Source organism: Rhinolophus sinicus, chromosome 17 (assembly GCF_057876585.1).
Source record: "Rhinolophus sinicus isolate RSI-liver-muscle chromosome 17, RSI-T2T, whole genome shotgun sequence".
NCBI classification, from domain to species: Eukaryota; Metazoa; Chordata; class Mammalia; order Chiroptera; family Rhinolophidae; genus Rhinolophus; species Rhinolophus sinicus.
Genome location: NC_142517.1, coordinates 36,248,869 through 36,275,766, shown reverse-complemented (window position 1 = coordinate 36,275,766; position 26,898 = coordinate 36,248,869). Strand labels below are relative to the sequence as shown.

Genomic DNA, 26,898 nt, shown 5'->3' with positions numbered 1-26,898 from the left:
GTGAGAAATAACTTCTTATTTCTGCTATTATACATTTTCATCACTTCCTTTGTCTGATTCAGAGTGACATGGAGTTAAGTGTTTGACAAATAACTATCAAATTATTTATTCCAATAATCATTTATTTTATTTATAATTATTTTCATTTTTCTTTCAGGTCAATTTCCAAATACATTTAAAGGATTATTTTTCCAGTTCTCTTGTTAAAGGATTATAATGGCCATGATATAAAATGTTATAAAACAATATTTCAAACTAATATTTCATCAGACATATAGAGTATCTACTATGTACAAATCACTGGACTGCACACTAAAAGAGATATAAAAATGAAAAGGACCTTGTCTCCAAGAATAATAAAGTCTAATAGACAGTTCAGAATGAATGAAAATCTAACAATCTACATCAATAATTATTGGTTAGTATAGCTTTCTTCCCGGGCACCAAAGCAATTTAGTTCATTTGTAAAATCTCATCAAATATTTTGTAGAATTCACTAGTGAAGGCATCCAATCCTGGACTTTTGCTTTTGGGATGACTGATTCAATTTCCTTACTTTTGATAGGTCTAGGAGTTCTGACAATTAAGTTCGCAAACTTGTTGCAATGATGTTGCTAAACTTTTTTGATATCAGAGGGATTATTCATTATGAATTTGTACCAACTGGACAAACAGTTAACCAAGTTTACTACTTGGAAGCGCTGAAAAGGCTGCATGAAAAAGTTAAATGAAAACGATTTGAACTTATCGCCAACAATTCATGGTTCTTGCGTCATGACAATGCACCAGCTCACACGGCACTGTCTGTGAGGGAGTTTTTAGCCAGTAAACAAATAACTGTATTGGAACACCCTCCCTAGTCACCTGATCTGGCCCCCAATGACTTCTTTCTTTACCCAAAGGTAAAGGAAATATTGAAAGGAGGACATTTTGATGACATTCAGGACATCAAGGGTAATACGATGACGGCTCTGATGGCCATTCTAGAAAAAGAGTTCCAAAATTCCTTTGAAGGGTGGACAAGGCGCTGGCATCGGTGCACAGATTCCCAAAGGAAGTACTTTGAAGGTGATCAAAGTGATATTCAGAAATTTAGCACTTTTTCTAGGATGAGTTCGGGAACATAATTGTCTGACATTCATATTTAGATTTTTCCAGTTCTTCGTGATTCAGCCTAGGAGGCTATATGTTTCTAAGAAGTCCATTTCTTCTAGGTTATTGAATTTGGTGGCATATAGTCTTCGGTAATATTCTTGGATGATCCTTTGTATTTCTGTGGAATCCGTGGTAACTTCTCTTTCATTTCTGATTTTGTTTATTTGCGTCTTTTCTCTTTTTATCTTAGTGAGGCTAGCCAAGGGTTTGTCAATTTTATTAATCTTTTCAAAGCACCAGCTCTTTGTTGCATTATTTTTTTCTATTGTCTTTTTGTTCTCTATTTCATTTAGCTCTGTTCTTATTTTTATTATTTCCTTCCTTCTGCTGACTTTGGGTTTCATTTTTTCTTCTTTTTCTAGTTTTTTAAGGTGTAAGGTGAGGTTGTTTATTTCTAACAAATAGAAAAATACAATATCATTTTACTTGCAACATCTTCTTCCTTCCAATCTTCACTATTGTTTCTTCACTAAAAAAATAAATTATTTTCTCATAGAAAAGTGTCATGTTTAAAATTAAATTATGCATGAGTATATTTAGAGGAGAGAAACATTCTTAAATTAATGCAAAATAATTGGTAAGCATACAGTGATATAAAGACAAAAAGAAATTCCAGGATTACATTTCGAGAATTTAGTTTTCAAAGGAAAAGGAAATTTAACAAGATGGAAGGCAGAATATCAATTTTGGAGTTTTAGCATATGCGTGTGAAAGACTGTTCTGTAATTTACAAATAAAACACTGCCCATTAGATTTAGAATATGTAGGCTCAGAATGGAGAATTAAAAGATTTACAGTATTGCCCATTCATTCCTTGGTAGAAAAGGACAGTATGAATAGATTCTCAAAAGCACTAGTAAGTTTATTAAAAATGGGTTGGTATGGTAGTTTGGGTTTCCCTTTGAACTGCTGAGCTCAACAGTGTACCCTTATTCTATAATATGAGGGAGGAAAACCCCTGGCTGCTAACTTTTATTTGGGGAAACACTGAGTTATCCCAGTCCTAGGTAAATAACTGAGGGGCTTCCCTGTGAAGCTTTGTGGAATGTTTCCAGAATTCAAGAAGCTGGCTAATAATGCAGGGTAGAGAAATCACTATAGCTTCAGCTACTCTGTGCTGAATGGAAAAATAAATTTGGCAAAGTTCACATTTTGGCACCCACAAAAGTGTGTATACCTTTGAATTGTGCCTTCATCTGATTTGTAATTAAGTACCATGGGAAACAATATAATTTAAGGGTTACTTCTAAGAGATTGGAGAGGCTTGGTATAGACTTTTAAGGTCTGAGTTGGGACAGACAATTTTAATAATTAAAATAGATATCTAAATCAACAGAAGTAAAAATAGAATAATTCGATCAGAAGAGGGTTTCCAACCTTAGGCATGTATACGTATGAAATAGCTTTTGTGACAGTCTGGGGATTTCATTTCCAGTATAAACTACATAAATGGCTAAATATAATTTTCTTAAAATATTACCTCATTGGACCATTAATAAGATATCATCTTGGCCTTTGTATTTTGGCTGGCTGACATTTTCTCTTTCCCATGAAAAAAAAAAAAAAGAAGTAGAACTGCCCTCATTATAGAATTGAACAGAACAGAGTAGCGTGCTGCCCCTCTCTGTTTATTAAGATAGACTTCTGATAAGATGGTTAAGCAGGAAGTTAGTTCAGGGAAACTAAAGGTTACTTCTTGCTCTCACTATCTGGGACATATTATTTTACATTTTGGAATTCTATTTTGAAGATTTTTTTTTTTTAAAAGTACAATATGTACTGAATTTGGAATGGTACTTTAGGTTTCTTTTCAGTGGGTATTGAATAAGTGTGAAAAAGTCAATATTTTTATTTGTATTAACACTCTGAGGTCAGAGCAAACATTTAGTAATATGAGAGAAAGTATGCCACTTGGGTTGTGGAATGTTTGCAAAGAACATAGCAAAACACACTTGGAATAAAATTACCATTATTTCCATTTAAAAATAATTTCTATAGCATATTGATTATTTCAGTTCAAATTAATGAGATTAATTTAAGTTATTTTTGATAACTCCGGATGTTGACTTTCTTCAATCATACTTTCAAGTCTTTCTTCTACTTAATATGTCTAAATCAGGGAAAGATTTCAACTGCGATCCAGGATAAGATATTAAATATTATATTTGTGCTAAAGATCATGTATAATTTTTCATACATTAAATAATAAAACAGAAAACAAATTCTTCTTGAAAGCTATTTTCCTCAGCTAAAGTACATTGTTAAATTTAATTTAGTCTATTCTTAAGGAGTGAACTTGTGCTACATAAAGGGGAAATATCACCTATAACTTTTTAAAGTGTAGAAATCAAATCTGAGCAAATATAATTTTCTTTATCCTTCCCCACATAGCAGTGTTTCTATTAATATGTCTAAATTTAATGCAGATGAATTTTATCTATAATCTATTATAAATCATAAATATTTGTCTTTTACTATAGTCTTTGAATTTTTATTTGTTAAAGAAATCACCTCTTTGTATGGAAATTTGAATATTTTCCTAGTATTCCAATTTTTCTGTGTGACTTGCCAATTGTCTGGTTTTAGTCAGAAGAGCTCCCTCAATGAAAACCAATGTACTATTTGGTTATTTTTAGCCCAGTCTGAGTATAAGGTTTAAGCGTCAAGAATCTAACAAAATGGGTTAGTGAGGTCTCCAAGACAGTTTGGTACATATATAGTGGGGGTGCCAAAAAAATGTATACCCATTTTAAAAGACGTTATCTATGCTCAAACAGTAGTTCGCCATAATCAGAAGTGTCTGGACACTGATGGTAACCACTTTGAGTGCCTCGTGTAATTGCAGAAGTCAAACGTGACTTGTATTCATCTTTCGTTATCGGTATATATTGAGTATTACAATTTTAATACAGTTTTTTCCTTTCTTAAAATACATATATATTTTCTCTCTCTCTCTCTCTCTCTCTCTCTCTCTCTCTCTCTCTCTCTCTTAGATGGAAGGTCAACATGGAACCTTTAAGTTATTATAGGAAATAAATTTAGACACATTTTGGTTTACCCATAACAAACTATAATGCATTTGATGATAACAAACTATAATGCAATTGATGTTAACAAATCTGACCTAGCAGTGTTTTAATCTAGAAACAAACGGGCAATTTATCAATTTCATGGGTACAATGATTTAACCTAACATCTCTCAGCCAAACTACAACAAAACAATACCATAATTTAATAAAAAAGCAAGTAGCTTAATTTGAAGCAGCATAAAAAATTAGATAACACTGTAAAGTGGAAAATTATCAGCATTAGCTCTGGAATCTAAGACAACAAAAACTCATGAAAAGTCTAAAACTCATTTTAAAAATTCTTCTAAAAATGATCAAATTATTTACCAACAGAATTTCAGTTGTTTTATAAGTATCTTTTGTTTCCTTACCCATGTAGTCATATAACAAGCTGCTATTCTCTTTCAATTCTCAGAGATTTTATTTCTTTCATTTATTTTACTTATTTTATTTCACAGAGAATATTTTAAAGACATATTCTCTTAGAGAATCACAGTCAGCAGCTGGGTAGATAATGTTGCCAGAGCAAAGTCCCTGTGCCTGACACTTCAAAAGGCCAAAATTTAAAATGTTAGAGTTTGGAATAAGAAAAGGTTTATTGATCAAGAAGGCACCAACTGAGAAGATGGGGGACTTAGTGATGCCTCAAACCCACCTTAGGAAAGAACAGAGTTCAGTCTTCCTTTATGTCAAGGGGAGGGAAAATGGGAGTAACAAGAGGTGATTGACAATCACAGACATCTGGGCACCAGCAGGGGTCCGAGGAAGAATGTGAAACTTCTTTGTTCTTAGTCTGTTAACTCTAGTTAATGTGAGTCCAGTCATGAGGTTCCTGCAAATCTTGTTAAATAATCATTATTTTTGTGTATACATCCCTTATCTCCTCAGGAGAGGTCCCTTCTGGTAAGGGGCTGTTTTTGTAAAACTCAACCTACAAGCAGATTTCCTGTAATGATTAGCATGTCTATATGCAAGAAGCTATTTACCTGAAGGCCATAGGATCAAAGCAAGTTTGAACAAGTTAGAGTCAGAGAGGCTGAGCCTTTCACTCTGTTACAGTTATAACATTTTCTTTCTTTTTTTTTTAAATTTTATTTTATTAAATTTATTGGGGTGACAATTGTTAGTAAAATTACATAGATTTCAGGTGTACAATTCTGTATTACATCATCTATAAATCCCATTGTGTGTTCATCACCCAGAGTCAGTTCTCCTTCCATCACCATATATTCGATCCCCCTTACCCTCATAGACACAGACAATAGTTTAGTGGTTGCCAGAGGGTAAGGGCAGTTATAACATTTTCAATTGACATATGAAAACAGAAAGAAAAAGTACTCAAAAGCCATTTAAATGTATCCATTTGGTGTATTTTATTAAAAACAATTTTGAATCTGTGTGTGTGTGTGAGAGAGAGAGAAAGAGAGAGACAGAGAAAGAGAGAGAGAGAGAGAGACATGCAGAATCAATTTTCCTACATTAGGGTTGCATGGCTATTCATAGAAGTATAGATCATATACCTACCTATAAAGTAAATTTTTAATTATCCAAGAGCAGTTTGACTATTTTTAGAGGAGGGGTTGGGAAGTAGAGATTAACCATGGTGAAAAGCAATCACACAGGATTTGTGAAAGCAATGTAAATGACTGCTAAGAATCTGAATTATCTAAATATTAGGAGTTGTTTATTATTTAGGACTACACAGTAGTAATACATACTACAGCATTTTTCTTTTACTGTGTGAGACCTTGAATTCCTTGGCCAATCAGATGTGTTGTAGTATAATGGTGCAAAGCTCTCTTCCACTCATTGCCCGTCCTTAGCACTTAGCAATGGCTCCTAGAAAAGGCTAGAAGGCCCCAAGGCCCCAAGGACTGGAAGGTGAGGAGAAGGCACAGGGAGTGAATATTCAGCTGGGGATGTGGTTCCATCCAATTCATTCCCTAAATCAGAGACAAATAGATAAAGAAAAAAGTGAAATTTGCTAGAAAACAACAAATAACAGATCATGAAAATAGACAATGACATTTTCATTTCTTGCCAGTTTACATAATTTATCTACATTTATGAATAGAGTTTATTTGCGTGGTTTGTGTATTTAATGTATGCAAACTTTCAAACTATTGTTTTTACGTTTTGGGCTATGAAACTATAAAACTGTTGTTAAACATAAGATGGACTTTAATTCAGTACATTTGCATTAAATAAGTATTCTACAATATTTTGGCTTTTTAAATGTCGATTCCTTTTTTCTCACATTGAATTGACATTATGTGTGATTGCCATCCATACCCTCTCATTACCTTACTTTTTATAGTTGTATAAATAAATACTGATACATGCATTTATGTACAACCCCTTACCTGGTAAGGGTTTTGAAAATAATTGTGAAATATTTAGTTGTTCTTAAAAAACTCTTTTTGAGCATCGGGGTGATGTTGAGAGAGCGATAAAAATTTAGGCAATTCAGGTAATGTGTACTAGAATGTTCAGTAGCACCTTTGAGAAAGCTACGGAAGATCCTGAAAATAAGAATGCCATTTCCCTTTCCCTGTTACACATTAATATTATTATTCTGTAGATATTATAATGTATAATGTTATTATACATTAACCTGTTGTTTTCAACAGCTGCCACATAATAAATAGAAAACCATTTGTATTTTTCAAGAAATTTTGTTTTGTTTTGTTCAAGGTTAAGTTCTTCCAGCAATCACTGCTCTGAGCATTACCAATGAAAAGCTGTGATAATAATGGAACACTATTAAGATGAACAAGCGGCAAGAATAGGAATAAGAAAGGGAACCTCTCCATGCAATGAGGGAGATGGGATCCTTCAATGAGAGTGGGATTCATGATACACACAGTATGGCCCAGCTGTTTGGGAACATTAAAAATCCCTTCACTTAAGCTGTTGAAAGCTGGAAAAAAGACCAAATGTTTTCCATCTCAAAACACATTTTACTTAGCTGTGTTTTGAAAGCTGTTATCTAAACATTAAAAAAAAAAAAAAAGAAAGAAAGAAACCCAGCATATTTTAACATGATTTCTTCCTTGGGTGCAAATCAGCAGTTATAATTTAATTTAGGAAAGAAAGTGAAAAAGGTAGAAGGAAAAGGCACATTTTATTCTCCTACCTTCTTGTTTATCTTTCCTTAAAGTACTTGAAGGACATAAAACAGGGAAATAAAAAAGTCACCAGCATACAGTTTTGTTAACTTATCTTGTGAACATTAAACATTATGCCTCAAATTTCGTATGGTACATAAAGTGTTTCGCCCTGCAAGATCATGTATACCGCACTTCAAAAAAGCCAGAAGGACAGCTCACTAAATGTAATGGATGTGTAACAGCAGATCTTTAGATCTCTTGTATTTAGCATGACAACTTTGGGTTCTGTAGGTGCTTTAAACATGATATCTAAAATCACATATTTTTTTCCTAGTGATGAAAAACATAGACTAATTACAAACTTCTCATATGCTGTAGATGGCTTGACCATCCGGTGCAATTGCAACATTTTGATTATACTGTATCCCCTTTTACTGAAAGTAATCGGTTTTACAACTTTGCTTCATTTTCTTAATGCATTTTCATGTTATTTTTCACTAGCGTGAATACTCATTGAGCATAGTTACAGTTTGGAAATGTATTTTGTCTAATGGGTGCAATAAACAATTTATAAACTAACAGTTTTAAGAGGTGAAATCTTAGATGCTTTCCAATTACATGTACCCATATGTGTCTTCACTAAAATTTTTAAGAACTCTCAGTAACCAGTTTCAAAAGATATCTTGAAAGAGAGGAACAGATTTCTACTTTAAGAGTACCTATATATACCAATTTATTTCCTGTCAAGACTTATGCCGGCTGTTGTGTACACAAAACTTTTGTCAGGAAACTTAGCTAGGAACGTGGCTTACACAAGGAATATGACATGGGGTCAATGCATTGCACCCAGGATACAGACCACAAGTGGTTTTTGATGATAAAAGCACAAGGAAATTTCAAACAGTGTAAATGATCAGATAAGGAAGCAGATAGTAAGAGCAGACATGCTAGATTTAGGAGGAAACCACCACTAATTACCCCAAATGACCTTCCTTGGGCTATGAGACATAATTATGGTTTAATGACATAATGTTAAAAATCAGATTTCATTATTTTTGTTAGCATCCCTATTATGAGAGAGTCATAGTTATAGACAGAAAAATAACAAATTGTTTTGTCTTCTTTTCTTTTTATCTTTATGTGTTTACACAAATCTAAGAGAAGAATGTAACATGAGGATATGTGATACACTTTTGAGAACTGTAATAGATTAGAATTTTACTTCTAAGCGGGGCCCTTCTTCTTTGTCTTGAGTAGTAGATTTCTTTTTCATGTGTTTTTTTTTTTATTTTTTAACACACTATAATTAAAATACATTAATCAATGAGAAAGTAATTGAAAAAAATGGTATGATGCCACAGACCAAGGCACTGGTACAAATTTGTTCTCACTCTGATTATGATTGAGCCTTGAAAATATCATGTTGCTTCTCTGGCCTCTGTTTTCACATTCTTAAAATAACTGTATTAATTACTAATATGCAGTATAGTTTTACTTATGTCTCAGGAGTCTAGATTGGTCTTGAAAATGCTCTTAGTGGGTACATCCTTTACTTATCTAATATTTATTATTAAACTGAGATTAACATTCCTTAGGGTTTCTGCCAATCAGTGAGTAGCTCACAGTGACCCTAAATGCCAACTGTTAGTGAGTTATTAAATAAAATGATGCATAATAAGCACTTGACATAGAGTAGGCACTTAATAAATGCTTGTGTTATAATTATTTTATTTTACCACTTTACCATCATCTCTCCCTTCTATTACTTCACTAGCTTTCTCATTGGTCACCCAGCATCCATTTCCTCTACCCCAATACATTTGCCACATTGTTGCTACTGGGATTTTTAAAGATGAGAATTTGGCAAGGCCAATCAGATGCACCACATAATGGAGTGGTGCTCTCTTCCTCCACTTACTGCCCATCCTTAGCACTTAGCAGGCAGGCAATGTTGGATTTCTTCCCAGAATAAATAAATAAATGAGTGAAATTAACTAGACTGACTAATGTTAGGAATAAAATATTCAAATACACTTGCTTTGAAAATAAAAAACAATGGGTATCTTTTATCTATATTTTCAATCTAAACCAAATCATTTATAAAAAGGTTAAATCTGTGGATCGATTTTCAAACACAGAAAACAGCAATGTGGCTTATATACTCAGTCATACGCTTATGATTTAGAAGTGCTTTGTGATTTTTGTTATTATTATTATTATTATTATTATTATTGCAAATAAGTTGACTATAACATAGACTATGTCTTTGGTTGTTAAAACAGGAGAACTCATCATCAGAAATAAAATGTTTCTAGTTAGCTTACATTGCATTATGCTTGGATATGTACGATTAGTATATTACCAGTTATTCATAGATTAAATAATTACTCCAGAAGTTTCATGAACTTATTTACTGCTTTTAGATTTTACCAGAACAATTATTTTTCAACATTCCTTTAATGTATGCTGACAGATTCACCCAACATAGGGTATAAATCTGTCTGTTATATTAGAATCCATCAGCAACATTAATCTCTTTGTTTAGAACACACACATGAACATACATATACCTAGGCTACTACAGTCTGTATTTTTAAAACATATGGGGATGGTTTTTATATACCTGAGGAACAATAGGATGCTGAGTTTTATCAAAGCAATTACCCTAACATTGAAAATATATTTAGCCTAACTCTAGCACATGGTAAACTCCCCAGGAGTATTTTTTTCCACTTTTGCCCAGCCTTTGAATGAACGAAAGTCTCACCTCTTCCATAAAGCTTTTCCTACCGTGCCAGCCTTTATGCATCTCCCTCCTGTCTGAATCTCTGCAGCACTTATCACTAGAGCCACATAATTTAGGACTTAATGACTTGACAGTTTGTACTATTTGCTGTTCTTTCAAGTAGCTTAGTCTTGTCTCTCTAAATAGATTGCATAGGCCTTAACAGCAGGGACAATGGTTTACATTAATTTTTTATTCTCTCTGGCTTCTAAACCTTATCTTGTAGCATATTAATTTGGTCATTTTCAACCTGTGAATCAAGAGCCAAGGAATTAGTGAGTGGTGTGGGATTGGGGAGATAACCCAGTTATTCTGAAACACAAGAGTTGGTGTAGAATTGTGTATGAGTACATGTATTTACATGTGGCTGTATGTATGCATAAAGAAATTAGAAAAAGAACTTCAAATTAGATATAGAATAACCTGTAGCATGTCTGTGATACAGTGTCACATCTTTAAAAGGAAGTTGTAGAAAAATATATATAGTACAACACTTTGTTTTTGGTAAAAACAAAGGATATATATATATATATATATATATATATATATATATATATATACACACATACATATATATAATATTTTATTTATATATTTATATATACTTATATATATTCCTTCATTTTGTGTGAGCAAAGAATACTACGAGAAAAAAAAAATACACAGACTAAATATTAATTGGCTCAGAACGGTGAAATACCTTTGTGTTGTATTGTTAGTTGGTAAAAGAAGCATGTATTGCTTTTGTAATTTGAAAGACTTCAAAGAAAATGTTTAAAAATAAAAACTGTAAAGGAAATATCAAAGTGAACTGGAGGGATAAATCAAATTATCAGATTCTCAAAGAGAAAAACACACACACACAGAAACAAATTTATAGCTAGCCTCTTTGCCTGGATAGATAGAGAACAACTGGTATAGTAGAAAAAGCATTAGGTAAGAATTGAAAGTTCTGTCTTCCACCCAAAGGTCTACCACTCATTGGCATTGAGACCCTGAGCAGGTTCTCTAATGTCTGCATCTCTTATTTTTGTTGTGGTGATAATTTTACTTGCTGTTCCCACTCATGGTTTTACATCAGTTGTGACTTAATTAAATCATTTACGTGAAGTCCCTTGACATGGATAATGTGTAATCCCTACTATGCTTTCTGTCCCATCCGATATAGTTCTTATGCAAACTGATAATCTCTCTGGGAGCTTGTGGAAATGGCAGCCAATAGCCGCTTCATCAGAAGTGGCTGTAGCTGCCAGGAGAGGTCCTGCTTCCACAGGCAAGGGGCAAGGTCGTAGTCCATGGCAGGGGTGGAGATGGTAGAGGAGAAACAGAGATTGCTAATGTTATTTTTTCATTGATGCCTGGGGCACTGATACGGTTGTATTGCCTTACTTCTAGATTTGGGCTAAAGTTGGGGGAATTCCTGATAAACAGTTGAGCAGGGCACTTCTATGTTCAAAGATCAACATCTTAGCCATTTTGTAAACAATAACAAAAAAATTAGTCTGAATTGACAAAGCAACTTCATCTTAATTTGGTTCATGCCTCCAAATCATTTAAAAGCTCATGATCCAGCACTTGATGGTTCGGAAGTCTTTCTGCTGGTGTCATAATGTCACCATCATGGTGTCATAATGTTACCACTCTGAAACTTAAAATCCCTGCCTTTTTCTGTTTTCAATCCAATGTAGCCTTAATTCCAACAGGCTCTGAAAAGCTTTCTATAATTTGGCCTAATCAAGTCATATTCACTAACGCTCCTCAACTTTGTGGCTCCTGGGATGTCCTAGTGGGTCTAGTGAACAACAGTTCATGAGCAGAACCAGAGGCAAGTATTTGTTAGATGAGAGTGTGAAACTGGCCCTTTTAAGCTACAGCAGGGTATGAACAGGCTGAGGCTAAAAGCAGGGAGTGGGTTTAGGGGGGAGAGTACTCCTTCAGGAGCCTGAATTCTCTGATAATCAGAGGAGGCCAGGAGACTGGGAGGAAGAATGTCAAATTGTGAAAGATGATGGAATACACACAAAAGCATAGTTTAAAATCTGTAGTCATTTCAATCTTACCTTCCTGGGCTCATAATTTTGACTTTTTCTATCTCATGATTGGGTTCCATGGTTTATTTGTGAATTGGTAGTCCAGATCATATGGGAGAGAAATTATGTGTGAATCAGGGTGCATATTTTTCTTTTTTCTGTAAGTATTGCCATTCAAGTCCCTTCTGGCAATTTTCGCTTCTAGTTGTAGGGCACTGCATTAGCAAGCTTGAATTTGTTTTCCAGCCAAGAACTATATACCAAAACACAAATACCTTTGAGAATCTGCATATTGGAAATTGACCAGTACTTAATTCTGGAGTTTATAGACAGGATATATTAGGACTTTATTTGAAGTTGAATAATTGAACAAAATTTATAGAAATATATTTTTAAAGCCACAGCTGAAATCAATGTCCATATTTCCACAATGATATTGAGATTTTATCAGTACACTAACAACTTTTGGAATATTTTGACATTTTACCATTTAATATGTATCAAAAGACGTGAATCCCTTTAAATGGATTGTAAGCCCACCACAATTTTCTGGCTCTACAGAGATTTTATTTTTTTATTTTTAAAGTATCTGGCGATGGTCATGGACGTAATAAAATAGAATTTTAGGATTTCCAACATAGAGAAAAGATAAATGTTTCACGAAATCATTGCTAAGAACTTAACATATTGATCATTTTTTTTTTTTTTTTTTTTTTGATAATTCTGTAACAGAGACATCATAACCAGCACCCACCATCAGAACTTTGAAGTGGAGCAATAATTCTGGGGCCAGAGCTGCCTCACCATCCCTCCTCCCTTCATTTAGTGTATGCCTATTTAGTTAGAAGCAAGCACTCTCAATAGATCACATATTAATCACAGCCATTAGTGCTATTTACAGAGAAGATTGTGTGGTTGCTCCTGTGAAATGTTCTGTTCCTCAGGATGATGAGTTAATTCATCTGGAACAATGTTAGTTCACGGAGGTTTGTGGTTTATCTAAAGATCAAATTCCTGTAATTTTGTATGCCATCTGATTTAATGTCCACTTAGTTTAGTGGTTAGACAGCCATCGGCAGGCCCAACACATGAATCCAATACCAAAAAGGGGAGAAAAGGCACATTCTTAAACATTTCATTCAGGCATCCTTAGACTGAGATCGACTTGTTGCTTTTCTTTCTCCTGAGGAAATGCAAATCTAGATAATGCCAAATCTTATTAAGAAAAGCCTGAATAGTATAAAACATTGCTTGTAAATATACCCATGGTTATAAAATCTGTGTTTTAGAAGGGCTTGTAATGGAAGAGGATAGGAAAGAGTGGGTTGATTTTGAAGTGAGATTGTACACATTCCTTTGGAAGGTTCCCAGACCATGTGCTCAAGTATACGTACAATACTTTATAGGCAAAGGATCCATTGGCCAGAGTTTACAGATAACCTACTTTGTGAGCTTGATAGGCCTTCCCAATTCTTTCAAATTAACTGAAAAGCTGAGGCTTGATTTTGTCTTTGTTTATCAATTACTATTTGTAGTTAACATTTTTGATCAAGCGTTAAAAAAAGTCATTTGATAGAAAAATATGTAGGGGAAGGCTCATACGCTTTGCTGAAACAGCAAAGTAATATGAAGCTTTACTTCTGCAACTATTCCCATTAGGTGTTCCGGTAGAAGGGGAAAGGGACTTTCATACATGTTTACATGTCTGTGTTGATGCTTCCTTAAACAAGCCAAATAGGCTACTTTTCGGAAGGACTTAGACTTTGATAGTCTACGAGCATTTATGAAGTTGCTGTTCATTGTGAAGCTCCAAGAGGGAGCTGTCTTTACCTCATTTGACCACAGAACACATTTCCAGGGAATACCTGTTAGCAATTCCCTGACTAGAAAATACTGGTGTGAAGGGCATTTCTTGCCATCAAACAGCTTATAGACACATTGGCAGATAACAGAAATATCCCAAATGACCCTAAATATTATGACTGACTAGTGAATAATTTTAATAATGAGCACTGTAAGAATTTCAAGGAAGGGCCCCTGGAGAGCCATGTATTAGCTTGATGAATAGAACTATTACTTCACCTCCTTGATCTATTGTTTCATTTCCTGAATGCTGTGAATATCAGATAAGAAAAGTGAAGAGCCTGCTTGAACACAGTTAAAGGGCCAAGAGCTTCTATTCTCTATCCCTGGGTGTTAACCAGAGCTAACGATCTGTGTGCTGTGTGGACGGAAGAAGTCAGTACATGAACATGGAAAGATAAATTTGATGTCAAATTATAGAGGAGATTGCATGTTGGATTTGGGGCTTTATTTTCTAGCACATTAGTTTGTTTTTTCTTTGTTTTCTACTTTTTGTTGTTTTTATGTCAAGAAAAACATTGTTATAACTTTGCTATTTCAGGAAGACTAATTTTTGGTGAAAAGATGCCACAAAATTCAGGCTTAGAACGACAAGGGACATCATTAGGCCAGTGACGAGTGGGAAGGTGAAGGGCCTGTAGAAAGAAACACTTAAACAGATTGACCAAGCCAAGAAATGTTCACTGAGAATAAGGGAAAGGGCGGAGTCCAAGATGTTGTCCAGGGCTGGCACCAGATAAGGGGCAGATAGTTGGTACAGAAACAGAAATTTGGGGGTGTGGGGTGGGGAGAGAGAGCAATAAGATACTACTCCTGGAAGTAGCAGTGAAGGAATTTCTATCTCTAAATTCCCTAAAAGAGAATTATGTGCATTAATTGATTCCCAAGGGGAAAGAGCACAGTTTCCTTGGATATTAAATATAGCAATTCCTCAGATATTTAGCCATAATTAATTCACCTTTACAGGGGAAGTTCAGAGATAATTTAGCCTATCAGGGAAAGATGCTACTGAAGATGTCAGTGTGCATAAAACTTGATTCCACCCTTAAGAATCTTACAATGGCCATGAAGAGGACAAGAGGACGGTTGTTTCTGTAATAGAAACAACTGTAAGTTAAGGTAGAACTGGCTAGAAAGCAGGAGAGAAGCACAGATGATTTGAGGTGAAGCATGAAAAGGTCAAACCTGATTGGTAAGAATGAGTGGGCATAAAAAAGAAGGGGCTTTGAAGGACAGATAAGATTTTATTCAAGATAATTGAGGCAAAATGAATTATAGGCTGAGGAACAATAATGATTAGAATTACAATTATAAGAGTAACACCAATAATAATAATAATAGCTATTTTTTATTGATCATATGCTTTGTGCCATGCACGATTCTAAGTGAATTACATAAATTGCTTCATTTAATTAAAAAAAAATGGAATGAGTTTATACTGAATCGTTGTGCCAGTGGTACCCACTGAAGAATTTTGAGCAGCAGAGTGATTAATGTCTGATGCTGGGAAAAATTCAGTGTAGGGTAGAAACTGGTGGGAGGATGAGTGGTGGTCAGAAGCTGTGTTGGGAGGTCATTGTAATAATGCAGATGAAAGGTAACGAGCAGCTAAGGTAGGCATCCAAACTAGGTGGGAATGAAGATCAAGTAAGGACTTGATACGTTTTTTCAACAAACATTGACTAAACACCTACTATATTTCTGGCATTATGTTAGGCTCTGGGCAATAGGGGCAAAAAAGGTAGACCCAATTTCTTGTCATCCTGGCACTTAAAGTCCACCAGAGGATATTGTAGATAAAAAATTTCCAGGCCTTAGTAACAAATATTGACCTAAAATGTGTGTGTGTGTGTGTGTGTGTGTGTGTGTGTGTCCCCTCCTACCCAGGTTTTTAGGGCTCTTGGATCTCAGTGGTATTTTACCTCTGTCTCAGAACTCTCTCTTACTGATTGGCAGAAAACACAGTGGGTGGGACAGAACAAACTCAGCTGCAAGCCAGACAGAAACGGACATCTTCGGGGGTAGCACAGCTTGAGAGAAAAAAAACATTTTTCTTAAAATTCTTCTCTTCCATAGGTCAGGGTAAGGATTAGGGCAACTGGCATTGAAATGGAAGAAAGAAGATAAAAAAATACTTATACTTTGCTATTCCCCAAAGTATAGACCAGACTATCTTCCTTATTGTGTGTGTATGTAACTCTGTTCTAACTCATTACACAAACACAAATACTGTGAAACTTATAGTATTTTGACCTGTTCCCACGAACTCAGAGCAGTTCACACTCCTATTACCCAATTTATTTTCCCAACACTCCTAGTAGGCTGATATTATGAAATTTTCATGGAAACTGAGTCAAAGGTTAAGCGACTTACCCAAAGGCTTATAGCTAGGAGCAGAAGCAGGAGTAGAGAAAGGTCTTCCAACTAACTTTCCCCTCAAGACTATGAGTCTAAAGGCTCTTTTAAATGGTCTTTCTAAAGCCTCAGAGAAGGAGCTGAGCCTAGAGTTATTGCACAATGTGCTAAATGCTCTCTTAAAAGATTGAATTAATTAAAATTAATAAAGTAATAAAAAATTAATTCCTTACAAAATTGAGGTTAATTCCAAAAGCATTTAGCACCTTAATTCTTTGTTCTAAAGTTAAGAAGAATAAGGGATGTGGCTTTCTGAGGCTAATTATAATCATGATCCAAGTCATCTTCTGCAAAATAAAAAGATAGTAGTACTTTTTGCTCAGTGATCTAAAAATGCGTATTATCTGAACAATCAGATTGGTGTGCTGTGTGGTTTTTTTGTGTGCATATTTGTTTTTCAGTTTTTGTGAATATTTATTTGCTCATTTTTTTCTTGAATATATCTTTTAATGCATACACATCAGAGCTCTTACTATCTAATTTGGGGGATAAAGAAGAGAAAAATAATGGTATTTTGTCTCTTTTTCTCTACCAAAATTTTACTATAATATATTTTACTAAAGTTTTTCTTTTATCACAGTGTTTTAAGCTTGGTATACGTTTCTTGTTGTTGTGCTTTAGCCACAAAATAACCACTCAGTGTAATAGCTTAGGACTGATATACATCAAAATAGCCCAACAAAAATTTTAAATATGGCAGCCTTCCTTAATTGGAGGTTAGGAAATAAATCTTTGAATATAATAATTTATTCACTAGAGCTGTTGTCTCAACCAAGTATTTCATCTTAGTTTTCAAAGAGCTGCTATTCATTACTAAATATATTTAAAGTTGAAGCCAAAAAAGAAAAAAATTCACTTTCATTCTGGCCAAATATACTATAAAATACTCAACTGTTAAGTAAGTCATCTGCATTTTTAAGAAAGATCAGATAGGTGATTATGCTTGTGTAGTTAATTAATAAAAAGGGAAGTAGGTAATGGTTCACTGGGGAAACTTTTATATCACAGTATCTATTATGAGGGATCCCATGCTGTAATAACGGGGTGCTAATGCTGAACGCACACAGTGCCGTCCTACAAAGACATCAAGATTTGTAGGAAATCAACCCTCCAGCAGTCCTGGCAAGCCAGACTGACCCCAGCAAATGAAAATAATCAAAAGTAATTAGAAGCGTGCTGGACTACTCCTCGGAGAGCCGAGCAGGAGAGTAAACATGCCTGAATCCTCGAGCCACTGCAAAGGCCCATGTCTGAGCTGTTAGGTGCCCTGACCTTGTCCACATAAAGATGTGATTTATGAAGTGCAGGGCACAGCAGCAGGGCTTCTGTCTTCTCCTGGAGAACCAAATTACTGAGGTGGAGATTAACATGCTTTCAGTCGGGCCCATTTCCAGACCAAGGGAAATTTTTTATTTACATTTTTTTTTTTTTACCTTTAATTTCCTCTTTTCTTTTCTAAATAGCTCCCCGCACCCCCCATACAGTAAAACAACAAAAAAAAAGAAGACAAAAGTCTATCAAGAGAGACCAGAAATATCTTCCTTGAGTAGTGGTGATGTGGGTTGGTAACTATAGACATTAAGAGCCCTTTTTGTTTATAAACTCTTATTGTGCTGGACTATTTTGCTGGACCTACCTATCCAGCATGACAGAATTCACCTTCAAGATTAGGGAGCCAAGCTTGTGAAATACTTCCCTGATTACAACATATAAATTTAAATTAAACAGAGTATTACCTTTAATTCCATGGCTTTCTGATCTAGTTTCTCTTGCCTAAACGTTATGCTTCATTATAAGGTTTATTCCTTAAGTAAGAAGGCTTGGGAGAAGAAATTGTAGGTGGTCAAGAACTGGAGGGAAAGAAAGTAGAGAGACAAATTGGAGTTCCTATGTTAGGAGAAATATTTATATGAGAATCAGTGGAAATTCTCTTGAGTTCTAAAGACACACACATACACACACACATATATTTTCTTATCTCAGGTTAGGTAAGATTTTACAAAATTATATTCAGATGTGGAAAAGGAAGCATTGATTTTCTTTTTAAACACACATCAATATGTATACATGAAGCTAATTTAATTAGCAAGCTGTTATTATTCAGCCAAATGCCAATTTCTCACATTATTTCATGCTTCTTGACATCAACTGTATGAAACAGTGCAGGATCTCCATGGATGAAACTGCACTTGAGAAATGTAAAAATGCACTTGTACATTCTTGAAAAACTACAAAACAAAACAAAACAAACAAAAAACAGTGTTAAAACAAAAATGGCAGGCTTTGAGTTCAGTGTATGTTTAGCCACCTCAAGAAACCCAAAGCTACAGAATTAAGGGAACTCTACTTAGGCTGAGGTTATAAAGTACTTTCCTCTATAAACTAAAAACATAATGTCAGGGTGAATGGGAACATACTTTATTAACTTTATGGTATTGAAAACTGCCAGCAAGTTGTCTTGTTTTTAAATATTGTCCTCTGCAGAGTGTTACAGGGCTGTTTGTCCACAGGAAGCCTATTAAAAGTGGACAGTGCAGTCATTTCATCTGGCTTTGGCTGGACTGCTTTTCTTTCCTTTAATGATGTGCTGGAATGTACCATGCCCATAGGGTCTCCATTAGCAGAACTTTTACTTCTGGGACAACCATGAAGTTTAAGGCTTAAAAGAGGCATCAGCTTACAGTCTTGTGGGAATCACTTGAATACTGGAGCACTAACTTCTTACTGCTTTAACTAATATATTGACTTATTTTAAATAAACAGTTACACAATGAAGGCAGAGACAGTGGCCTTATTGGAAATCTTTGAGCCTTTTAAAGATTCTGCAATCAACCCAGATGGGGGAGGAAGGAAGGGACCTGAGGAGGGTTTATGCCCTTTTCAAACCAGGAAGAAAACACATTAACCTCTCCCACCCCAGTCCTGCCATCAGCCAAAGGGGGAATCTTTACAGCTCCCAGAAAATCTATCAGCTCACACTAAAACCTCATATTTTCCAATGCCCCCTTTTCTGGTAAACAACAATTAACAGAACAGGGCAGAAAAAACAGTCATTCCTTCTGGAAAAATATGTTTTCAAAATACGATTCTCTTTTTAAACATTGCTGATGAATCACTCTATTTTCTGCCTTCCCCAAAGCTATGCATTTGTTGTTTCATCTCTTTAATATTTAGATCATCTGTCCTGATACATGTTTGCAAATTAAAGCTGGTTTGAGATTATAGTAAAACCATTATTTTTAATAGCCCATTTCAAGGGCAGCGCTAAACACTGCAGAACGCGCATGTTACTGATTACTGCTGAGCAGACAGCAGCTTTTGCAGATTAATTTGTAACTGGGAACTACTGTAAACAGATTTCACCAGAAATCCCAAGGAATAAAGGGAATTGGTGGTGGTATTTGGCTCCTTGTATTTATTTATTATTTTAGAGATCTTCTGATGGAAAGCAAGTTAACTGGGCAGAAAAACCAGTCCCCTGCAAAACCTTTTCCTCCAGTCCTGTCTCCTCTTCTGTTTCACTTCTGATCAGGTATGCCAGGATCTTCTAAAAGGTTAGTATTTAAATAGCAAAAGGCTCCTTTCATGAGAAACAAGGCCCATCTAGCTACTCTGGGATTTCAGGACCCAATTTTTAAACTTCAAGTTGTGTCATCAAGGAAAAAATGCCTTTAACATGAAGTTATTATATAGTTAAAGGGTAGGGTGTCGGGGGGAGGGAAAAGGAGAGGGAGAGAGAGAGAGAGATTGAGATTTAGTGTTTTCCCGGTCCTTCTGATGATTTCCTTTAGCCTTTCTCATTTCTCACGTTATTCAGTAGAGAACAAGACTGAGGATGATGATATTAGCAAAATACTAATGATGAGGTAACTCCCTCATCTCTCTAGGTAAATCTTTCAAGGTCTCAGAGAGAAAGTGTTCATTCAGTCTTTCGGCTCTATTTGGGGAAGAGAATTTATACGTAGAAATAGCCTTAGCTCATGCCCGCGTCTTTGGGTCCGGACTTCACGGTGCACTCGTCCCGGCTTGAGGCTCCGGAATGCGCGGGATCGTGGGCAAGGCAGAGGGCAAAACCCGGCTGGCCGCGCCGGGCGGCCGGCTGCGGTTTCACCTGGGTGGCTGGAGCCTCGGGCGCCGCGCCTTAATTCGGGGCGCATCGCCATCTACCGGCCTCCTGCCGCATCTGCAAGTTACCCAGACCCTTAAAAGTCGTCCCGCCTCCCCCACCCGAACCCAATATAAGGGAAAAGACTCCGAGGCCGTTTCCACGAAATCCTAATTTAGCAGGACCTGCCACTGATTCCACACAACCCTTTGTTTTACCCACATACGTTTCCTCCTTTTCAGAGAAGCTTTATAAAGGGCAAGGAGGTGGGGGCCGCTGGGCTGGGGAGGAGGATTGGGGCGCTGAGCTCTCAGACCCCCTGATCAGGCCGCACTGTCTGAAGCAATTGGTTCCCCAGATTACTTGTATTTAATACACAATGCATCATAAAACAAATCCCTCATCCTGACAGGAAGAAAATAGAACAGCTCATAGCTCGAGCCGGTCCAATTTATGGCTAAATTAAAAAAAAAAAAAAAAAAAAAAAAAAAGGGCTCCGACAATGGGCAAGTTGAGGAAGGGCAGGAAATCAATGGAGGCAAACCCGGAGCTCTTAAAGGTTCTCAAGCACCGAACTCTATGGGAATATCTGACCGGGTTTTAGGTTATTTACAAAGGATTTTTCCTGTCCTACCTACCACTGCTGTGCGATTTTCCCTCAAACAATGGCCATTATCTGAAATAACAGTTCAATGTCACAGATAACAGGCCACCGAAACGAATTAGTCACCACCTCTTGTCATTTGCTCTCCCCCACATCCCTCCCTTTTGTTACTATTTTTGTTTTCAAATCAGCATTTTGGGGGAAATATAGATCTACTAGATTTACACATCTATTTGCACTTGGAGAAAACAAAAAGGGGACTTGTCCCCATTTGCAGATAAAGTTTAACATAAGCAAGTTTTCCATCCCCTCTCTCTCCACCCCTCCCCCTCAAGTGTCCCTTAACTCGCTTGCTTTGCTTAACTTTCCATTGTTGAGCTGAGAACTTGGATTTTGTCCATTTGTTTTTATGAATGGAGATTTGTGATAAAAAGCGTTTATTTTCATTTAACCGATGGGTTTTACTAAGTTTTCCAAGGTTGGCTAAAGTAATTCCAAAGACACTTTTATTTTGCCACGCGTTCCCTATATTCTTTCTTCCAAAGTCGTTTCTGAAATGTTGATAAAAATTGGCCATAGATATTAAAAAGTTATTAATCACTGTATAGTACTGGTCATCAAAAGCAGCATTTATAATGTTAAAAGTTTAAAAATAATCTGAGTTGTCAAATTGCTTAATTCCACTTTTGGGAAGTCATGGTGTCTTAATTAGTGTGTCAAAGAATATGGCAAAAACTCACCAGACAACTGTCAATCTCTCTAAACCCATAATTTTCTATTGGGCGAGTTATATGCAAATAATATTTCAGATCTTTAAATTCCTCTTTCTAAGCAAAATATGATTTGAAAAAGTAGCATGCTCTTCTGCTGACCTAACTATGATAATGGAGGGAATACAGATTAGAGACGAATTTCAATAATAATTTTTAAAAGATGCTTAGAAAACTGGAAATATACATGTCAACTTTTCATTCTTAGGCTGCTGTTTTCTCAGAATTTCTAAAGTAATTATGTTTACCATGAGCCAGCGTCCCTTTACTCTAACCCTCATCCTTGCCCCTCGAGCGCCCCACCCCCAGCCTTGGTGCACACACCCTCACACACCCGAAAGCACTCCTCCACCCCATCACTCCCATCCCCCATTCCTCCCCCACACACACGCACACGCACACACTTACACTTGTGCGTTCAGAACAGTGAAACAGAGGATATTTCCCTGGGGAAAGAAATTCTGCCTAGCGAGATCTCCCCATTGGTTGTTTACCCAGAGAAATCTACATGTTTAAGGGGAATGGTGCATCCATAATCAGTCTGTCCCTATAGGACTTAGGTCTTGGCGACCTTTTTGTGACCTCTCCCGCCAGAGGAGGCTGCTGTCACTTTAAAAATTTACTGAAAGAGGAGCCCGTCTGGCTTCCGATCACTCTGGGCGGCGGGAGATAGCTCCCTTTCTCCCTCGCCCCGGGTTCTTTCTGGATGGCCGAGCAGATCCTCTTTAAAGAGACAGTTCATGAAACAGAAACCCGGCGGCTGAGCTTGGAGTTGCGAAAGGGGACGATCCCGTGAGGGTCTAGGACCGGGGAAAGCGCTGCGGAGGATCTGAAAGGGGGCTAGAGCTCCCCTCACCTCCCCAGGCCCCCCACCTTTTCAAACTCTCCTCCTCCTGCTTGTTTCTCCCCCCCCCCCCACCTCCTGGAACTGGGAGAGAGAAGTGGAAGAAGTTTTAGTGGGTTTCAGATAACTTTCATTACACATCGGGCTGATAAGAGCAAGAGAAAGTGAGAAAAGAGGGAGGTGATGTGAACCAGAAGGAATAGCTCCGAGCTCATTTAGGAAGGGAGAAAAAGCCAAAACACACCAAATCCGGGTCACCCAGACGAGAGGAGACTGCTTTTCTGGTCTTAAAAATACACTGTTGGCGGACAATAAATCTGAAACGCGTGGTCCTGGCGAGCAGATCCTAGAGACGGACAAAGTTATCAGAAACCCTTTCGGAAACCGAGACGCGAGCCTTTTTTTTTTTTTTTTTTTTTTTTTACCTCTCGAAATGTGGCTCGGGATCGTTTGAAAGGATTTTCGTGCAGGAAAGCTGGGGGCTGCTGATTATTTTATTTTGTTTGTTTTAATTCTTCTGTGATTGCCTTTTATTGCTGAGTTGAGGCCATAGAAATCTTAAGGTAAGAGAACTCACTTAAAAAAAAAAAAGTCTTGGCGATGTGCATAGTTTGTAACTTCGGACAGTTTCCTGCCTTGGCACCCCTTCTCCCGGGCGCCCCCCGCCCCCCAGCCTGTTTTTCCTACTTGCCCGCAGTCTCGCGGAGCCCTGCTGCTTATCTACGTTGCTGGGACTGGCGATTTCCTTGTTCCTCCTGTGGAACGGTGCGGTCTGGACGCGTCTCCAGGGTGGGTCGTCTGGCCTTCGGTGGGTCTCTCTGCCGGCTGCCGGCCTCTTTTCCTTGCGCTCTTCTCCTGCTTCCCCTCCCTCCGTGTGTCTGTCCGTCGGTATCAGGGACGCAGAAGGTGGGGTTGCCAAAATCTGAATTCCTGGCACCGGCCACGCGACTTTGGAGCCGCTTTCGACCGAGTTCCACCTTGCCAAGTAACAGCTTTGCTGTCCAACACCGTGTGCTGCTTCGCGAGAAAGTCACATTCGGACCCTTTGGCTAGATTGTGGGTTTTTTTTTTTCCCCCTTTTGCTGTTGGCTTTTTGAAAGGGCCTTTCTCTAAAGTCCACCTAAAGGGAATTCTTTTTTTTTTTTTTTTAAAGCTATCTTTGGAACTTAAAAGCTTTTAAAAACACAGGAGTGTGTTAGATGAAATGACGGAAGATGTGTTGTTACTTTATTTTATTCGAGATTTCTGAGACGATTAAGACATTGGAGAGACAAATGCAGTTCTGCTAGCAAATCAAAAGTGAATAATTCACCCGGGGGAGGGGAGACGATTCTAGAGAAAGTTAAGCTTTTGTCTTGGGGCAAGAATATTAACAATAAGAAAGTTAATATGTTGGTGAAATATTTGAATAATCATGTAATAACATATATATGAAAAGACATTCTTTGGAAATGAACCTGTTTTTAAATTAATTTCACTGTTGACAGTGGCAATGGCAATAATGTTAACACGGAATAAAATTACACCTAGAATTTTTATGTGCAGTATATGCAACACTTAACTCCCTGCCCCCGCAAAAAGGGAATGCTCGAAAGCTAAGAGGATAGATGATTCTTGACTTTGAAATTAACAAGTTTTCCACGTCTTTCTGCAAATATGGAATGGAACTGATATTGCATTTCACTGACTTCACCCTATTTCCTTCATTAAATATTTCTCTAGTGTGTCAGAACTGCCTTTTTGCTAGTCAAGAAAACAAACAACAAAAGATCTACCAGAAACCAAACAAACCCAAAAACAAACAAAACAACCCCAACTTTTTACTATTTTAAAATGTGTATTGCTATTGTTATTTATGCTTCTTCTAGACATCTGAGGAGGGAGGAATCCCAAGTTGCCATTTGAGTTACTCAGCAGTGAGAGTCGAAGAAAACAACTTCAAGTTTGCAGTTATAAATAAGAAATTGTTAAAAACTTGTCCTCCTTAGAGAGGGTATTTAATGTAGTAGACTTTTTGTTGTTGGTGTGAAGAAGTGTTGTTGGAAAAAGTGTGTGTGTGTGTGTGTGTGTGTGTGTGTATGTATGTGTGTGTGGTGTGTTGCAATTATTATCCCTATCTTCTGTTCCGATTTTTCGTTTTTAAATTGTGGGACTACTTATTTCCCTTAATTGCCTCATGGCCAAAGGCTTTTTCATAATGCCTCTTGACTACAGCCCGCAGAACACTGGGCTTCTTCTTGAAGTTTGTGGTGAGTTAATGAGTTGAATCTGCAACTGGGTGATTACCTGAATTCTATGCAAAATTGCTTTTGGTTCATATACCCAAGAGTTTAGTTTTAACTTTCATATAAGTATAAGATGCAGCAGAGTTCTATGGGACTTATTTAATTCATCAATTTTTGTTCTAGACTACATTGTTTAGTCTTTGATAGGAAACTTCCTCAAGTTTGCATTAACTGATTGACATTAACATTACCAACATTTGTAGTTATTCACCATCAGGTCAACAACTCTGCAGCTTTTGATATTGATGTTTAAAACATTATTGCTGCTAGTGAATCAGTATAGTTTTGTTTAAGTATGCAGAAGCTTAAAAATAGACTTTTGCCATTTTGATTTTTGTTTAATAAGTGTCCTAAATAATGATTACTATTTAGGATAGGCTGAATGTGAAATATCATGAAAAACAACCATGTATAATGATGGCAATTTACTACAATATTCTTATATATTTTGTTCACAAGTCAATTTTGTTATTTTGCTTACTAAACGTAAAATTGAAATATGCATTGGCATGTGCTAAGACATTAGGTGGCCATATTTTGCATGAGTGTTTACCAATCATTTATTTTCATTTGCTTTTCTTTAATTTAGTCAGAAGCATCTATGAGACAAATGTTACTATCTTCTTCAGTTAGGGGTATGATTTTATGGTAGAGAAATGCAAACTGAAAATGAATTTAAAGATATTTAAAGTTTTTAATTGAATTAATTTAAAGTGCAAAAATGTGAAAGTATACACTTACATGGGAAGACTATCTGAACCTAAAATATTGACTATTTAGTTTAGAAATATTGTTAGTATATGTTATTCACTGTGATTTTTTTAAATAAAAAACATATTGGATAAAATTAAGTCAGTAACATTCTTTTATACATAACAAGGAAGCAAGCATTTTTTGAAACCAATTAATCAGTTTTTCGTAATAATTTACAATTGATTAATTCCTTTAAAAAACAGTACATTGCCACTTTTAAGATAACTTATTATTATTCCTTCTTTATTAATATGCAAGCTGCCTGAATTTTCTCTTTTAAAGATTCAAAGGAGGAATATACATTTGAATAAAATATTTCAAGCAATTAACCATTCTAATAAATGAACTGATGTGAAAATTGATTGTTCTCATCTTCTTCCTTCCAGATCTTAGATGAGTTTTGCAATGTGAAGTTCTGCATAGATGCTAGTGAACCAGATGTAGGAAGCTGGCTCAAGTACATCAGGTTCGCTGGCTGTTATGATCAGCATAACCTCGTTGCATGCCAGATAAATGATCAGGTATGTTGTAAAGATTTTCTTGTCTTTCTTTGAGAGCACTAAAGTATCAGTGAAGCCTGGTGAATAAAAATAACAGTGAGCTGCAGTAGACCCTCGTGGCCTGTTTGTTGATATGGTGAAAAGTAATGCACAAATATAAGTAAGATGCAGAATAAAGTCATTTTCAGTACTATTTTCTTTCACTTCTACTTTTTTGGGTGGTAGGATATTCACTCTGTACCAGTGAACTTCATAAATGCTCCAGTATTCTTAATGTGATTGAATGACTTAGAAACTGAGTACTAATTGTTGCTAGCTGTTCTTTACCTTTTTTTTTTTTTTTACCACCATAACAGGGAGACAGTCATAGAAACTACTGAGCTAATCAAAAATATTTTGTGAATTTACACAGAAATTAGAAATGATATACTTGAAATAATTTTATTAGAAAAATTGGTAGATATATTCGTGTGATCTATGTGTGGACTTACCCGATTATGCATTTTATATTGATTTGCCTAATTATAAATGAGAAGCACCTTTAGATTAATCAAAATACTATTTTTTGTATATGTGAAAAGTTTAAAAATATCACTCCTGGAAATTGCTTT

General features: G+C 36.2%; 1 protein-coding gene across 18 annotated transcripts in view; it reads left to right on the top strand.

Annotated features, from left to right (window-relative positions):
- Nucleotides 1-26,898, top strand: part of MECOM (MDS1 and EVI1 complex locus) — a 539,916-nt gene that overhangs the window by 455,325 nt on the left and 57,693 nt on the right. For 8 of the 18 annotated variants that reach the window (XM_019735624.3, XM_019735605.3, XM_074327559.2 and 5 more), the window contains exon 3: nucleotides 26,174-26,308. In XM_019735624.3, coding sequence (XP_019591183.3) covers nucleotides 26,174-26,308 — 135 coding nt within the window. Of the gene's footprint in view, nucleotides 1-22,373; nucleotides 23,313-23,440; nucleotides 23,558-24,874; nucleotides 24,999-26,173; nucleotides 26,309-26,898 lie in introns of those variants that run through there. The other 10 variants (XM_074327577.2, XM_074327588.2, XM_019735633.3 and 7 more) reach the window with 9 other exon arrangements.